This window comes from Dipteris shenzhenensis, chromosome 17, assembly GCF_047967505.1.
Source record: "Dipteris shenzhenensis isolate YYH24624 ecotype China chromosome 17, Dip_SZ_1.0, whole genome shotgun sequence".
Taxonomy (NCBI): domain Eukaryota; kingdom Viridiplantae; phylum Streptophyta; class Polypodiopsida; order Gleicheniales; family Dipteridaceae; genus Dipteris; species Dipteris shenzhenensis.
The window spans coordinates 52,977,844-52,994,735 of NC_141612.1; the positions used below are offsets into that span (position 1 = coordinate 52,977,844).

Consider the following 16,892-nt stretch of genomic DNA (forward strand, 5'->3'; position numbering starts at 1 on the left):
TTCTTCCCCTTTTTAGCCTTGGGGGTAGGGCTTTTAGGAGGGACTCCCTGGCCTTTAACTTGGGAAATTCTTCTTTTGCTTTGCACCATAGCTTGAGGCTTTGTTTGAACCACAGTATCCTTTTCATTCTGTTTACCCAAAGGTAGTTCCTCCTCTGAGTCATCCAAATCAGTGTCACGTTTTACCTCATCCTCTTCCATCTTGGCCTCCTGAATCCATTGTTCAATTTACTGCTCTATCAAGGCCTCATATGCATTGTTTATTATCAAAGGAAAGGTGACTTGATATTTGTCATCACTTTACTCAAATTGCAGTCCCACAATTTGTCTGATATGGACCCAGTGCCAACTTGGTGGTGTTCATAGTACACGAATACAAAATCCAACATCTAAAGGTGCTATCTTCAATGTTGCCCACGCTTTTGAGAATGCAACAATTCTTGTATTACAAAGAGAAAAAATTGCAAGAACAACTAGCAATGCCAAACATGATGAGCTAAGGCACAATGGCCAAATAAAGGTACACAAGGGCCAACGCAAAGAAAAAGGGAGCACATCTTGTTGAGAGAGAAGCATACATCAAGGTGTGATTTTGTTGCACAATTGAGAAAAGGGGACCAAAGACAATGGCTTTAATCTCCATCTATTTAGACTGACCTTCCAACCTTATTCTCCTTTGCAATTGATATGAGCTTCTACCACATAAAGCTTCTTTTGGGTGAGCACGAATGAAATGTTGTTGAACATGAGATTCCACAATGGGTTTTGTTGTCTTTGGTTTTGGTTCAAGTTGTCTTGCAAGATTTGCCTTATCATCTTGCATGCTACATGGAATGCAAAATTGACGTAATTGCATATGCGCAAATTCAAGGTGTAGAAATTACAAGCATTGCGTCTAGAGGGAATAGAATCCTGGACTTCTAAATGCTCCTATGAGCTCCCTCCCTCCCCTCGTGCCCCGTCTACCCCCCCTCGCCTTCTGCGCGACCCCTCCCTCTCCCTCCGCTAGCTGCTGCCGCGCAGCTAGCCACCCCCTCTCCGCCACGCTTCTTCTCCTCTTCGCCACGCTCCCCCTCCCCCTCTCCTCATCGTTCCTCTGCTCGTCGCTCCCCACCCTCTCTGCTCCATGCCCCCACCCACCCGCCTCACTCGCTCCGCTCCACGCTCCACACTCCCCACCCACCCACCTCACCCGCTCTGCTCCACACTCCCCACCCTCTCCACTCCATGCTCCCCACCCACCTGCCTCACCCACTCCGCTCCATGCCCCCACCCTCTCCGCTCACCTCACCCCCTCTCCACTCACCTCACCCAATCTCCACTCCACTCACCTCACCCCACCCTCGCCTCACCTCACCCGTTTTTTTTTTTTTTCTGCTTCACTTCCTATTCCTCCCCCCTTCCTTTTCCTTTCCTTCCCCACCTTGGGAGTTCGCAGTTAGTCAAGCGATATGGCGGCTACGTGCCCGGAACCGGTGGCCCAGACAGACCCCCCCCTCCATCAACCTATCGCGTCACATTGACAAAGCACTAGGTCTCCTTGGTGAAGCAGGCTGCCACAGACTTCTCCCAAACATGAGTTTATGGGAGGGTCATTGGCTACTCCCCTTCACGAGTAGACATCAGGGACTGGTTGCAGTCCACCCTCTACCTCAAGGACAGTCACATTGAGGAGGTTGCACTCATGGGACGTGGCATTTTCTGTCTTAAGCTCTCCTCAGCACAGGCTGCGAGCGATATGGTCAGACGATCCCCTACTTCTGTGGGTGGGAAGATCATTCTCATGGTCCCTTGGTACAGGGGCTTCAGTGTAGCGGACTTCGACGCCCGCTTTCGTATTCCTCGACACCCAGTTACCCTTATCTTCCCAGGTCTCGCAACCGAGCTTCGCCCGATCATCAAGGACCTGGGGCGCACTTTGGTTGGCCTATGCAGGACAACTACATTGATGCGGCAGTAGCCCAAGGGGTGCCACGTGTCAAAGTGGCAGTCCTTGATCCACAGAGCATCCCCTCGGAGTTCGAGATAGAGACAGACACAGGTATGGTGACGCAGCGCATTCTGGTCACTGGTCGCCCAAACCAATGTCTGAGATGCCACGGCTTTGGGCACTAGGCTCGCTCATGTCCTCGCTTCACGGGTACGGAACCTTAGAAGACCCCCAGTCAGGCAGCTCAGGATACTCCACTCCAGTCAGCGACATCCCCTCCCGAAGGGGAAGGCTGGACGGAAGTCAAACAAAAACAGAAGGGCAATAAAGCAGGCCCCAAAAAACCTTCCCAGCCACAGCAAGATCCCCCTCAAATGATCCCTACTCATCAGCAGCCTGGTAAGGGGAAGGAGAATGGAAAGGAGAAGGTCAGCCAGCCTCCCCCTCAGCCCTCATCCCCCCTCCCCCCCCTCAGCCCTCATCCCGCCCTCCCCCCTCCTCCTCGATTCTCCGACCCCCACCCCCTCCAGGTTCCCCCCCGCACCAGTGGTTTTTGCGCCACTCTCTTCCTCGAGCATGATAAAGAAGGAATCCCCCCCTCCTCCACCTGCACCACCTACAGCCCCGAAGCCAGCACAGACCTCACCCTCGTCCATCCCTCTGGGACCGACGGCGAGGAGAGGCCCTTCCCCACAGGTGGCTAGCTCCCCTCCCTCCAATTCAGACTCCTCATCTTCGTCCCCAAGCCCAAGGGCTGCTCCTAGAGCTCTTCCATTGGAGTTCTACTGATCAGGTCCTTGGGACTACTTGGATGCAGCGGGTATTGGCTCCTTTCCCGCATGCCTAGACATCAGCATCTTCTTCCTCCGCAAGGGGGCGGAGGGTAAGGTGTCCATTCTGGCTCCGCACAATGGTCCTAGCTATTCCTTCACTATCTCCAGTGAAGGGAGTGAGCAATGGACGAATGAAAATGTTTGGGAGATGATACGTGACCAGACCCAGGAGCAGGTGCAGGACTGGATTGGTAGCAGAGCAGCGGAGCTTTTTCAGCAGCAATGGTAGGAGGGTGATGTTCGTCTGCGTTGGTGCCACAGTACCAAACGTTTCCGACTCCTAGTCATTATTAGGCCACCACTAGAGTGGGCCTACGCGGAAGGGCTTCGCCCCTGGAGGACTTCAGAGGTTGCGGGCTTCTACGGCATTTCCCTGGCAGAGGCGTCGAGCTGGTTAGAGAGAGCTTACCACCACGGGATGAAGGGCCTTTCCCCTCTACTGAAGGTTTTAGAGGATGGGTTCGATGATCCGACCTCTCCTTCGAAACCTTCACAGAAGTGCCTTCGTCTCCACACAGGAAATCCTCCGACCACTTCGACTTCGACCACAAGCAGACAGCTGTTTGTGGCCCACCTTCCCTCCTCGTGAGTTTACGCATTATCACTTGGAACGTTAACGGGTTCCACTCATCAGGCACCCGTGGCCTCAGGAAGATGGTGCTCAGACAGGAGCTCCAGCCAGCCTTGGTGGGAAAGGTAGATGTGCTCCTACTATAGGAACACAAGCTTTCGGCGTCACAGAGCAGTATTTGTGGGAAGGTCCTCACAGGACGCTCCCACACCTACTGGGAACCTTCGATTGGCAAGCAGGGGAGAAGCGGGGGTGTCTGCACCTCCATCGACGCTTCTCTAGTTCAGCATGTGTTTGGTTTTGGCACTTTGATCCCAGGACGTGCGCTTTGGGTGGGCCTGCATATTGAGGGATCCCGCATCAGTATCCTCAATATCTACGCATCGACTGATCTCAGACGTAGATCCGTTTTTTGGAGATCCTTGACAGACCTGTTGCTAGAGATGGACTCTTGGATTGTAGGAGGGGACTTCAACAACCTTGAGACCTTAGAGGATCAGCAGGGAAGGGGCCCAGAGTTCCTCGGTATAGCTCAGGCAGAGCAGGCAGATTGGGACTCCTTCCTCTTTGCAGTGGGAGGTCGGGACAGCTGGAGGGAGCCATCCTTTCGCAGATGGCCTGGGAGTCTGGACTTCTCTTGGGGCTATAGGAGGGAGGGAGGCAGACTCTGGAGCGGCTGGACCGTTTCTATGTTAGTGATTGGGTGCTTGGCAGAGGAGGAGAGTCAAGAGTGGTTCCAGGGATGACACTTTCAGACCATGCCCCAGTCATCCTAGTCCTGGACTCGGCCTCTCAGTCCTCACCTCCACGTTCATGCCGGATCCCAGATTCCATCTACACCAGAGCAGCGGTTCACAACAGGATAGTGGACCTTTGGGAGCAGGAGTGGGACCCCACCAGGGATATGGCAGCATAGGTAGCTCAGGCGCTTGCTGAGTCTAGCCGCATTTGCCAGCAGGAGGCGATTCAGGTCAGACAGTGGTGTTGGGCACGGGAGAGGGGTCTCAGACGTGATCTCGCCTCGATTCAGAGGATGCAGCAGTCTTCTCCAGGCTCTGAGGAGCTCAGACAGCAGGAGGTTCGGGCCCAAGCCATGCTAGAGGAGATTACCCAGCGTCGCTCAGAGTTTTCATTTCATGCTTCCAAGTCCTTTTTGGCTAGGAAAGGTGACAGGATGTGCAGAGAGTTCTTCAGGACTCATGGACAAAGGTCAGCAGGGGAGCAGCTCCGTTCTCTTAGGACGCATGATGGTAGTGTCAGGACAGATCCAGATGAGGTCCAGGACTTGGCGACAGACTTCTATAGATCATTATTCCAGCAGGAGCCCCCAGACCCTCGTGGCCGCATTTGCAGGGAGGAGGTGTGGAGATCTACACCGAGACTCGTGCAGCCCAGCATGAGCGACACCCTTCTCGCACCTTTCACTGTTGCGGAGATGTAGGATGCGGTGAGTGCTATTGATGGGCAGAAATGCCCAGGTGAGGATGGCCTCTCTAGAGCTTTCTTCACCACCTTTTGGGAGCAGATCCACCGACCCTTGCTCGCAGCCTTCCAGCACATCTTCTCCAGTGGGCAAAAGCCGGAGAGCCTTGCGACAAGCCTGATTTGCCTCATCCCCAAAGGGGGGGACCGCCAGGAGATCAGACAGTGGCGCCCAATCACCCTCCTCCCGACCGCCTACAAAATCCTTGCCAAGATGATCAGCAGTCGCATCTGCCCCCTGCTACACGACTTGATTCATGACACCCAAACTAGTTTTGTCCAAGATCGCAGCATCTTGGACAACATCTTCACTTTCTCAGAGGCGACGGAATGGGCCCAGCACAGTGGCCAGCACCTTGCCATCTCCTTCTCGACTTTGAGAAGGCGTACGATAGGGTAGACTGGTCCTTCTTGGAAGGTACACTCGCTCGGTTCGGTTTCTCGCGGACGAGTGGATCAGAGGTATTGCTAGCCTTTACAGATCGGCCTCCAGTCGGGTTATCATTAGCGGCAGGATGGGGGAGAGATTCACACTCGAGCGCTTGGTGCATCAGGGCTGTCCATTAGCACCTTACCTCTTCCTATTTTTTGCGGAGGCCATGACACACTTCCTTCGAGCTCCTACCACTGGTCTTTGCGGGATGCGTCTCCCTATTCAAGAGAATGCCGAGCTACTGGACTCCGAGTATGCAGACAACACAGCCCTATATGTGCAGGATGATGTCGAGTCACTGGAGCGAGTGAGACTATCCCTAGAGATTTTTTGCCTTGCAGCTGGGGCGAAAATCAACTGGCATAAGTCAGTTGGTTTTCTTACAGGTCCGGGAGCCAGCTCACAGTGGGGTATTTTCTTGGGGTTTCGCTGGATCCCTAGAGGACGGACGACACGTTACCTGGGATTCCAGGTCACTCCAGCTCAGCAGTTCTTGCGGGTCCTAGCCTCCATATGATGGAAGCTTGCTTTCTGGAGCACGACTTAGCTTTCCTTGGCAGGCAGGGCCCTTGTGGTCAACCAGGTCCTTCTTTCCACTACTTGGTATGTGGCCTCTTGTTGGTGTTTTTCAAGGTCTTGTGTAGCCCAGCTCAGGAGACTAGTGCGGAACTTCCTATGGTCTGGTTGAGACGCCACCAGAGCTAGGGTCGCCTGGCAGACGGTCATTCTCCCCCAGGCAGAGGGCGGCCTTGGCATCATAGATCCAGAGCTGCAGAGTCAGGCACTTCTTGGCAAGCTAGTCATCCACGGTCTGACCCCAGGAGGATAGACGTGGAAGCTCTTGCTACAGCATGGTCTTAGTGGGTGTACTTCCCAGAGAGGGGGTGTTTGGCAGCCTTCTATTCGATGGATCTTCACTTCGGCTCCTTTGACTCAGCCTCGTTCCCCCTTCCTCCGTAGCCTCATTTCGGTCTGGAGGAAGTTGCGACACAGCCTTTCCCAGGTTCCCCCTAGCTGTCGAGAGGAGACAGACAGACAGCCCTTGATCTGGAGCAGCCAGGTGACAGATGATATAGGTCGTCAGCTCGGAGAGAGATCCCATATCCCTTGGGCGCTCTGGGCGCATGGGCCCGCGCGCTCGTTCCGAGTTTGGAGGGACGTCTACAGTCGGATGAGCCCAGGCGAGCTGGCAGTAGCAGTAGGTACGGCACGTGGGATACAGGCTCGGCGAGCAGAGATTGAGGCTGCCATCCCTGCAGGTTGGAGTATTCCCGTAGGCACCGGACAGCTCTTCCCGGGAGATGAGAGGTGGCTAGGACAGTTCACTCCACGAGGCATTCCTTTGGTGGTGGCAGGCCTCTTCTCGGATTCTTCGGTACATTTTTTCTCCATCACTGATGACAGTCACCTACAGAGCAGAGAGGCCGTGATCAACCCCCAGCTTCCCTGGCAGCGCCTTCGCATTGTAGGGCTGCAAGGGAAGACTTGGCATATAGGCCCCCTAATTATGCAGGACCAGGATTGGAGACTCTGGATATGGGAGGGCCGCTCCTTGTCAGAGGTGGAGTGGGACCCAGGGGAGTGGCTTTGGCCACCGTCGGAGACCTCAGAGAACCCTACCCCCTTCTTTTCTTACAGTGCACGCACGGGTCGGCGTGCTCTTGGGGCTCTCCAGCGTGGGCTACCCACACAGGCACATAGGTGGTATGCCTAAGGGATTTCCTTGGTCTTTCTTCACACTTTCTGGAAGACTCTTTGGGCTAGTTGGCGTCCGAGGAAGATCTCCTACTTCCTCTGGATGGTGGCACACAAGGGGCTTCCAGTTGGTAGCTGGCTGAGACAGATGGGGCAGGAGGGGCATTGCCAGATGTGTCTTCAGGAGGAGGAGTCCCTGAAGCATTGCCTTTGGAGCTGCTCGCACGCGCAGACGGTTTGGAAGGGAATCATGGGGATCTTAGCTAGGGCTACACCCGAGCTAGGACCGATCACTTGGGAGCCGTTTGTTGGTGTAGCACTGAGCCCGGACATTACTTGGCCTATGAGTTCTCTAGACAGGATCCCGTCTTTTTCATCACGTAGGCCACTTGGGCATACATGGACTGTGCATGAGGGTAGACACTGAACACATGATAGTGTTAATTTGCGGGTTGTGTGTTAATAAGCCAATGTAACTGGCATTTGACAGAGACAGATGCAGGAGCGATGCCTCGGCACCCAATTGGGAGATCATAGGGAGCATCACAGGCTGGCATATCTGGACTTCCAGATGCGCGCAGACTGTAGGAGCTCAGACTTCTTCTACTACCCAGACCCTCGCAAATATCTGGAGCACGATCATTCACACGCTCAAGGGTCAGTGGGATCAGATTCAAGGAGAGTCCCAGGCAGGGAAGGAAAAGAGACGACGTTTCCTTCGCAACTGGGACCACCGGAAGTTATTCTTCCAACACTCCACTCAAAGACTTACAGTGGCATTACGCCTCTCCACCGTGGCTGTTTGTCCACTCTCCAATGATTATGCCCTAGGAGGCTTGTATTTAGCTTTCTGACTTCTCGGGCTGAATCCGTTTTGTGATTACAGCCCGCTGGCCTTTAGGCCTTCTTGTACTCTCGCTGTCAAGTAATATAACTAGCACTACTTTTTGCGCGAAAAAAAAAGAAATTACAAGTATTGTTGTGACATTGCAAGTGCCAAGAAGGCCAAATCTTGCAAAGATTTGAACTTCCACATAACCTATAGAGTCCTCCAAATATACTCCTTGGCCCTTCTTGCATGGCAATGAGATTCAATGTACTACATTAATTTGCTCAAGGCAAGCCTAGAAACAAGCTCTCAAAATGCCTCTTGAATTATTGCCAATTTGAAACCAAACAATGATTTAGCTTTAAAGCTTTAAAACATCCCCATAAAAGAAGAAGAGGACAATCGAAAGAAGAGCCAAAATTTGAGAAACGAACTCTTGATACAAAAAGGTGCGGTCTTTGAAAAGGTTAATTGAATTATTAAAAAAGCCTTGTTAGCTAAACAAGTGGGGGAAATAAAAGTTGAGCTAATAATTTGCTTCATGATTAAAAATATATAACCCTCTTCAAAAAATAAAATTCTAATTGGACCCTATGTAATGCCTCAAATCGTCTATGATTGAATTTGTTCCTTTTGTTCATCCAACTATCAATTTAATGCAATAAATTTTTTAGAGCTCTCCTAGTTTCAAATTGCTTCATTGCTTGGTGTTGAAAGCTTTTCAAGAATTTGCATTCCAACTAAATCAAGTGCATACACAAATGGCTACTAGCCTTACCTTGTAGTAGCCTCATTTGAAACTAATCAATTAAAGCTCTCAATTCTCCTACAATCTTCCTAAAGAATACCTCCATTATCAAAATAAAATGATTCTTAAACACCTATGCTAATGGACTTAAAATGATACACACAATCCTGTGATTCCAACACAAAGTCCACTTGTGATTCAAAATAATCAATATGTTGAATCGAAACTGAGCCAAGGAGTTTAGCCTCAAGGAACAGATCAAGAGAAAGATCTATCGAAATTTAGAGGGGGAAACCTATTGGAATGGGGTCATGTATCACTCGCCCAAAGAAAGCTATGCCAAGGGAAAAATAACTGAGATAGTGGCAACCTGCCTAGCATTGTTCCCTTGCAAACTTGGAAATTATAAAAAAGCATGACATAATAACCGAGAGGGAAAAGGAAAATAGAGGAAGCAAGGAGAGGGAATACCACGGAAGAGATCACCTCGAAGGTCTTGAGAAGGGATGGGAATCAACCAAGGGAGGCTGATTCTTGAAAAACAGCCAACAAAAGAGAGACTATTTTTCAAGAATCATTTGATTTGGCTGATTCCATCACATCCCGTGTCAAAGGGGAGCCTTGAAAACAATGGTGGTCAATAGGATTAGCTATGGTCAAAAACCACTTTTGACTTGTATTTCAAGTACCATGGTCAAGTTCCCCATGGAACAGGTGCAAGACGTAAAGCACTTGATCTTAAGGGAAAAAGAGGGGAAATTAGGATGGAGTAAGGAACTTATTTCCTTCGGCTATAAAGAAATGTGGCAAACAGTACCAAATTGTCACATCAATCCTAAGGGTGACGGAAATAGCACGTTGAGAATTTGAGAGCATGATAGCACGTTGAGAATTTGAGAGCCATTTCCCATGGCCCCCCTATTACCAGGTATCTTCCCTCCATTTCCCATGATGCATTTTGCACAGCATTAAAGTGTTTAAACAATAAGTGGTATCTGTGCATGCCCATTTAAACAGTAGATACTTCTCAATTTGCACAATGTTGTTCCTTGATGTTATAATTTATTTTCCAAAAAAGTTTTGTACATTCGAAGGTCCCGCCAATTCCGGCTGTTCCTTGCCTCAATGATCACCCTATTTCAGCCTCGCAGTCCGCAGTTGAAACCTGCAAAGCTCTCTTTCTTCTCACCTACCCTCCAAAAAGTTCCGCTGAATCAACCACAAAAAAAAATACGCATAACTGCGCTGATCATATTGTTACATAATTTATCCTTAACCGAGGTTTGGTTGATGGTCGTTAGAGACCCCGGAATATACAGTAAAGAGAGTTGCGTTGCAAGGTGCTCCTAGACATTAGCAGTTGCCCGTCCAGTTTCTCCGCCAAGTACCTAACAACAACAAAAACCCATATTCAAAGTATAAGCTTGATAAGGAACATAATAATAAGACTCAAACAAACAAAACTGAAAAAGATTGTACGAATCTACGTATCAAGAAATCTCAAATACAGGACTCATACAGTTAGATATGGCCTTTCAAAAATTGATAAAAGCCCAACAAAATCAAATTTCAGGGATAAATTTTTGTAACGGCTAATGAGTTTCCTTCACACTTTTTGTTGGATGGCAACAAGCATTGCTAACCCTTGGCAGACTACAACGACTTGCCCTCATAACAAGGGAATGATCCAAAGCATCCATTGGTTTTCCTTTAATCCTCAATCTTCAAGTCCTTCACGCTTTTTTTGGATGGCAGCATGTTCAGAACAAGCATGTGTCCATTGCACCATTGCTAACCCTTGGAAATCCACAGATTCCTCAACCTTCCTTCAAGTCTTTTGTTGGATGGCATCAAATTCAGAACAAGCCTGTGTCCACTGCACCATAGCTTAACCTTGGAAAACCTTGGAAAACCATAGCATGATCAGTGTCTGGCTAACTTAGAACCACCTGACAGGCCCTAAGTATTAGTAGCTACTAGCATCTTAAGTTGTTCCCCTCCCCTATCATGTGCCTGTCCCCTGGAGGGCCAAAGTCCTTCCTTCGGGAGGGACGGAGATCAATGCTGTACTTCTACAGGTCAATGTTGACCATCATTGCCGTCCACAAATCCGCTGCCTCAAAAATCTACCAGATGGCAATATACAAGAGCAATTAATTGCCCTTTTGGGAGGCAAAGAGCCCTTTGGGTAAGGCTAAGAAATGGCTTCCTGTCAGAGGAAGCATGAATCCTGCATTGCATGAAGGTAAAGAGAACTGGGTTTGTCAGGAAAAAAACAACAGAAAAATAAGGATCTGGGACTAATAGGTGTGTTATCCTTTGTCCTGTATTATATTAAGAGGTATGAATCATGTAAAGGTTATCTACTTAGGAGATAGTGCAGGGAGTTTATCTACTTAGGAGGAAAGTGTGGGGAGGTTCACACTAAACCTAGAGGCAGAATCAAAAGCTATGGCCATAATAATTAAGACAGGGTATAATCAAAAGAAACGGCTGAAGGGACAGAAAAGAGTATCCAATTCATTACAAAAACAATTAAATTTCCAAACAATCATTGTTCTGCGTCAGGAATCATCAAATCCACCCTTCAGTAATCCAGATCCCAGAGAAGAAAACACAAACATTGGCAGCGTTTGCCACAATTCTAGTTGGTTCTCATATAAGAGCTCACGAGCCACCAAACAGATTACCTTTGGATATATAGCTTGAGAAACCTTTCCACAGCTATGTATCCTTTCGCTATCAACCAACGAAGCAATTATTCGTTTCCCTCCAGCTCCTCTTTGCAGTTTTCGGCTCCCCAGGTGACTATAGTCATCAGCCCATGGTTTCTCTGCAATTTACCAAACAAAAAACTGTGAAGAAAAAGAACAAAAAAAATTGGAAATGAAATTTGAATGTTACTTCAGGAACAGAGCCACAAGACCTGAAGCCTAACCTTGCAATAAAGTTTCTTTTGTAGGTGAAGCAATGTGATGATCTGATGTATTAGTTCCACAGCAGTTAGTTACAGAAAAGTTACTGCACATTAGCTGTTCATTTTCTTTACAATCTAAGGAAAGACCCACATCCGGCTTCACACCAGCAGAAGCGCATGCCCTTTCCACTTGCTGAGCAGAGGACTCATCCATATGCATTGTGCATGTGATCCCTTGTCTGCATTTGTTCTCATCATCTTTCTCCTCCTTTAGGATCTTGCCTGTATGATCAGGTTTTTGTGCCGTACAAAGTCGTTCCACAGCTCCCAAGGGACTAACTGTAGACACTTTTTTACTTCCATCTTTCCTGATTCCATCTCGAAGATGATGTTGCTTGATTGTGTTTTCTGACCTCTCAGCCTCTGATAATCTTGTTCTGTTTGAAGCCTTGAATTTCTCTGTTAGAGCTGGCTTCCGTGCTGCCAAACTGCTGTGTCTTTCCCCTTCTTGACCTGAAAAAGCACTTGCAAGTAATGCCTGCCTTCGTGAAGCTGGCATACTACTTAGCAGCCGCATGTAACTGTGTTGAGTACCCTTCTGAAATGAATCAGGAACAGCTCGCACACCTGCTTTCAAAAAAACTGGACTCTGGCTTCTTTTCGTTGTCAGAACATCCTGTTTACCAAAACAAGTGTTCTGAACTTTCTTGGATTGGGGACGCTTTCCAATTTCCTTATCATCACTATGTTGACTAGATTGTTCAGCACTAGAGCCTCCCTTCGTTGGAAAGAACTGCATTAAATAAAACACCATTTCAGCAGGCTCATATGCAGCCAGACAAATATCAGTGTATGAAATCCCACCTATCATTAAAGGTAAGAATAAGAATGTAAACCACAAATGCCAAACAAACTGCAAATTGGAAACAAAGAACTGGTCTGGTCGCATACTGCTCTGTTTGAAGGCTCTTGGATTATGGATCTCATGCTAGCATGTTTGACAGTAGAAGTGTCAAACAAGGCATTTGACTCGTCCTGCTTTAAAACACAGGTTGACTTATTTTCATTGAGAGGCACCTTCACCTGACTATAGGCAGAGACATCATCTGCCACCTTTGAGATATCCACAGTGACTGTTGTCCGACAAGTACCATAATCAATGTTTGTCTGCAATATATTAGATATGACTGGCTTGATGCAGGAACCATTTGAAGGTGAAGCATCGATTTCAGTTCTGGACAAAGCCTCCAAGCCCTCACGAATGTAAAAAAGTATATAAGCCTCTTGTTCAAGCACAGTCTCCTCACTCACTTCTAAAACCTGTAGCAGCAAATGACAGTTCAGTTTGGATAGCAGTGCAACATGACTTTCCCACAACTTGGTACAGAAAGATTGCTTGCAGACAAATTTACAAGTTTATGGTCAGTACTCAGAGTTGCACAGACCCCAATCCGATGCAAAAAGGTTCCTACTCGTTCCCCATTGGAGCCTTGTGGACAAGTTTACAAGTTTATGGTCAGTTCTAGAGTTGTGCAGGCCCAAACCGATGCAAATAGGTGAAAACCTAAAGTCATTCCAACCTTGGTAGCATAAACATAAAGCAAATGCATCTGCTCATTTCAGAAGTCAACTTGCAAAGGTTCAACCCATGGTGTTGCTATGTGTGGTATCGGCAGCTAAAGTTTGTGCAGGTCACCTGCATCAAATTAAATAGACTTTAGTACTCATGCACCTGCAACCTGAACGTGCCATCTTTCCAAAACTTGTCTGGAAGGGAAGGGTAGACTCATTCATGGCCAAGGCTGGTAGTAGAGAGCAGAGGTTGACAGCAGAAGCTGATTAGATGCCATGACCACGTTGGAGAGATGAGGTTATTGAATTGGCATGTGCACTCGTAAGAAATATATTATAGAAGAAAACAAGGAAAACAACTAGCACAAACCAATAGATACTTCGCCATCTCATATATAGATGAATACTTAAATGAGAACCTCCGGACAGGGTATCATATGGATGAATGAAGCGTGTAGTCTTCAAACAATCCAATCCAACCTATTGATGTCATAATTTTCACCGAAGTTAACTCCAACCCTAACTTCAAGATGCGAATTAATCACCCACACCAGAAAACTAAATACCACAAAACATTAGAGACATTATGTCGTGCAATAAGTCTGTGTAGTTCAAGCTTACACGGATTTCTTCTTGAATGGATATACACAAAGTAAATGAGCACAGATTTAGGTATGTCTAGCATAATGGCAGACTCAACCTTGACACCAACTATCAATTCTTAGTGGACTCAGCCAAAGCAAGCATTCAAGAACGAAGCTTGATTGTGGAAACAAATCAATCATTGGATCAGCGTACAATATCAAAGTATCTATAATAAAACAGCTAATGCTTGGAGATGGGAAACTACCATGCTGTCATTCATGCAGTGCCAGATGCCAGGAGAAGTACGAACAAAACAGAAATAATGTCCTGAAGCTGTTGACCATCCAGAATGCACCAGTACTGCATACAACGTATACTTGACGTCACCTTCCTGCACAACAGTTGAGAATGAAACCAATCCCAACCATAAAGCACAGACAGCCGAAGCAAAAAGAATGAACATAATAAGCTACCTGAAAAAGTTCATCGTTGTCGTCTGTTTTGCTAATAAATGGCATAAGATCGAGAGATAGCCCATAATCAATCTTTCTCTCGATTTTGGTTGGAAATATTGTGGAAGCTCTGAAACGCTTGAGGTGAATAGGAAGTACTAGGGGAGGCTTGTCAAAAGCAAACTGTTTCGATCTGTTCACAAAGTTCTTACAATGTGTGCAAACAGCCTTGTTGTCTTCTTCTAGTATCTCCACCGCTGTGAAACGGGACAGTGCCTCAACTACAGAGGCACAATCTTCAATCTCCAGGCTGAGACCTAGAAACACCTCGGCTGAATAAGAGCTGTGCAAGCAGGAGTTACATTTCACCTAGGAAAATCAAATTTGTAAAGTTAATATTTGCACAAAAGACACCTGGACAAAAGATTGCAAGCCATAGAATGCTGGATCGGACAACCAAAACACGTGAAATTATCATTGTCTCCACGTTTATACCTGACTCCTTAATTGACCAATAAAAATGTCGGAGACAAAGCTGCTGTCTGCACCCTTAGCAGTGCCGTCCGATGTACAGCATTTCTGTAAGACTTCAATCAGGAGAAAGAAATACTCATGTGCATCCTGCTGCTGCCCAAGAACAAAGGACTTTGAAATGTCTGAGATACAGTTTAGGAATAGCAATAGAGCACCCCAATGGAGCAAGTAACATGATTAACGACATGAACAGGCACATCAGCATGCATGAAATGCAAAAGGATACAACTCAGATTGTCGACCAGGTTGGAAGGTGAAACAGTTTTTCCAACAGCTGAAAATACCTCCTTCATATGATCCTCCAGGGCACACATCGCACAAAAACCTTTGACCTGACCTGCATACAAAGGAATGAGAAGAGAAGGCAGTACCCTAGGGTCGTGCAACTAACACGAGATTGACTAGGATTATCTGTACATTGAAAATACCGCAACTTACGCTCGACTTTCACAGGTTGTAAGAGGAATCTGCGAATTTTGAACATGCATGCAATAAATAGCAACGTCAAGATTTTCCAAGGACAAGATTAATAATGAGCGAGTCTAATGACTTGCATGAAAAGGCAGAATGTCAATCCTCCTATTTTAGGGGAAAGGTATTGCAATCCTCCTAAGATCGACTAACGACCGCAACGCGAATTGACTCGTTCAAAATGCGGAGCTCTTGCTTTAGGATGAGGGAAAAGAACCATGTATCAATTCGAGAGAAGAAAAATACATGAGGCTTTGTGATGGCCGCTCTTGACGTGCTTTGCAAACGGCACTGTGTAAGTTAAACACTGGAGAACGGAATTGAGAAAGCAAGTGTTTCCCAAGTTCATAAGACCTGCACACTGCCCAACGACTTTCACTTGAAATGATAACAACAAAAGCTCTCTATGCAAAGTTAGGGATGACAAAATCACGTCTGCAAGAAAGAGAACTCGAAGCTTACAGCATGGCTAGGCTTCCCAGCGATGTGTGGATCGTATTGCCTTTTTTCATGTTCGGGATCTCTGATCAAGGCGTCATCCCGGTAAAGGATGTCGGATGACCATGAATAAGAGCTTTGGAAAGTGGATGTACCCCCCCAAGAATGCCAATTGCTAGAGCTTGTCCACTGGGAATCGTAATCCCATTCTGGAGAGAGAGTACGCGAATCACCTTCTACGCCGTGCTCTGCCTGAGATGGTTGGTGCAGCTGACATCCTTCGTCCCTACCACCGGCAGGCACAGAGACAATACCCCAGCCGTCAGGAGCCGTAGACCCCGAGCCTTCGTCGCATTCCCACCCATCATGAGTTGCCATGGCCATGAACCGTACGTATTACCCTGCTACAGCTGAAGCAGATTACGAAAATCTCGAAGAAGCTCTGGGTGGAGCGGAAGGAGAGGCTTGCGGGGGTGAAATAGAGAGCGAGGCAGGCAGCTGCGATGAGACGAGTCGCTTCGTCTACCGGGTTTGATGGGATGCGCGAGTGGAGAGCAATCATGGGAGAGGGAGAGAGAGAGAGAGAGAGAGGGGGGGGGGGGGGGAAGGGAAGGACGGGTAGCAACGCAAACAAACAAGAGGGGGAAATTTTGGAACTAAATTCGTCCCCCTCCTTTTACTTTTGGAGGGAACCCAGTATATACTTTACTTAGGGTGGACACCAAACCTCACGCACACAAGTGATTACTCCCGAGGTTAGTGTTTCAAGATTCAAAAGGCCACACACCTTACAAAAGCTCAAGCTTAAGGTTGCTCAATTGTGCTAAAAGAAATGGGACCAATCTCAAAGAGGATTTTAAAGAAGCAAGGACAGAGTGAGGAAGAAGGTAAGGGGGGTTTCACACTCGTCCACGGACGAGTGAAGCTCGACTTTCAAGACAAATAGCATGCCGTCCGTGGTTTCATTCAGAACAATTTATGTGAATAATAAATGTCGCGCATGGTTTACACTAAATGCTTTACACAAAAAAGGGCTAGGCCAACTGGTCAAGTCGTCAAAATTGAGGTGGGTGGGCTAGGACCGAATCTTGAGCACAATGGTTGATTAGATACACACACGTGGGCACTACATCTAGGCCACCCAAAAATTTTTGCGCACTCAGGCATGACTTGAATGCCGGCACTAATTTTTTAAGATAACAAGTGGACAAGCATGAAGAGCTTCTACAGATGATGCAAATTTCAATTGGCTATCACACCATCCATCGATTTGCAGGCAAATGATGTGACACCCCCTAAGTGCAATGCACGAGAGAGCAAACCACACACATGTTACTTATTGTACAATACATCTCTATGTGACCCTTTAAACTGAAACAATGTTTTTTCCTTCGTGTCATCTC

At 47.6% G+C, this 16,892-nt stretch overlaps 1 protein-coding gene across 3 annotated transcripts; it reads right to left on the minus strand.

Moving 5' to 3' along the window:
* Window positions 1-9,576: 9,576 nt before the first annotated feature.
* Window positions 9,577-16,178, minus strand: LOC147892288 (uncharacterized). 3 transcript variants are annotated; one of them, XM_087388746.1, is made up of 10 exons: window positions 15,514-16,178; window positions 15,298-15,412; window positions 14,807-14,917; window positions 14,542-14,702; window positions 14,068-14,415; window positions 13,860-13,985; window positions 12,521-12,757; window positions 11,459-12,230; window positions 11,211-11,353; window positions 9,577-9,908 (listed from the first exon to the last, which is right to left on the minus strand). In XM_087388746.1, exons 1-10 carry the CDS (start codon window positions 15,871-15,873, stop codon window positions 9,867-9,869), a joined length of 2,415 nt encoding a protein of 804 aa, XP_087244872.1. In that variant the 5' UTR covers window positions 15,874-16,178; the 3' UTR covers window positions 9,577-9,866. The 3 variants fall into 3 exon arrangements, with proteins under 3 accessions (XP_087244872.1, XP_087244871.1, XP_087244873.1); XM_087388745.1 differs by having other exon boundaries at window positions 12,389-12,757; XM_087388747.1 differs by lacking the exon at window positions 12,521-12,757.
* Between the last annotated feature and the right edge of the window lie 714 nt (window positions 16,179-16,892).

Excerpts from the sequence above, each read along its gene's own strand:
- LOC147892288 (XM_087388745.1), bottom strand. The coding sequence starts at position 15,873 with ATGGCCATGGCAACTCATGATGGGTGGGAATGCGACGAAGGCTCGGGG. Across the intron at positions 13,986-14,067 it reads ACAACGATGAACTTTTTCAG|GAAGGTGACGTCAAGTATAC; the intron begins GTAGCTTATTAT and ends ACTGTTGTGCAG. Across the intron at positions 9,909-11,210 it reads CTCAAGCTATATATCCAAAG|GTACTTGGCGGAGAAACTGG; the intron begins GTAATCTGTTTG and ends TGTTGTTGTTAG.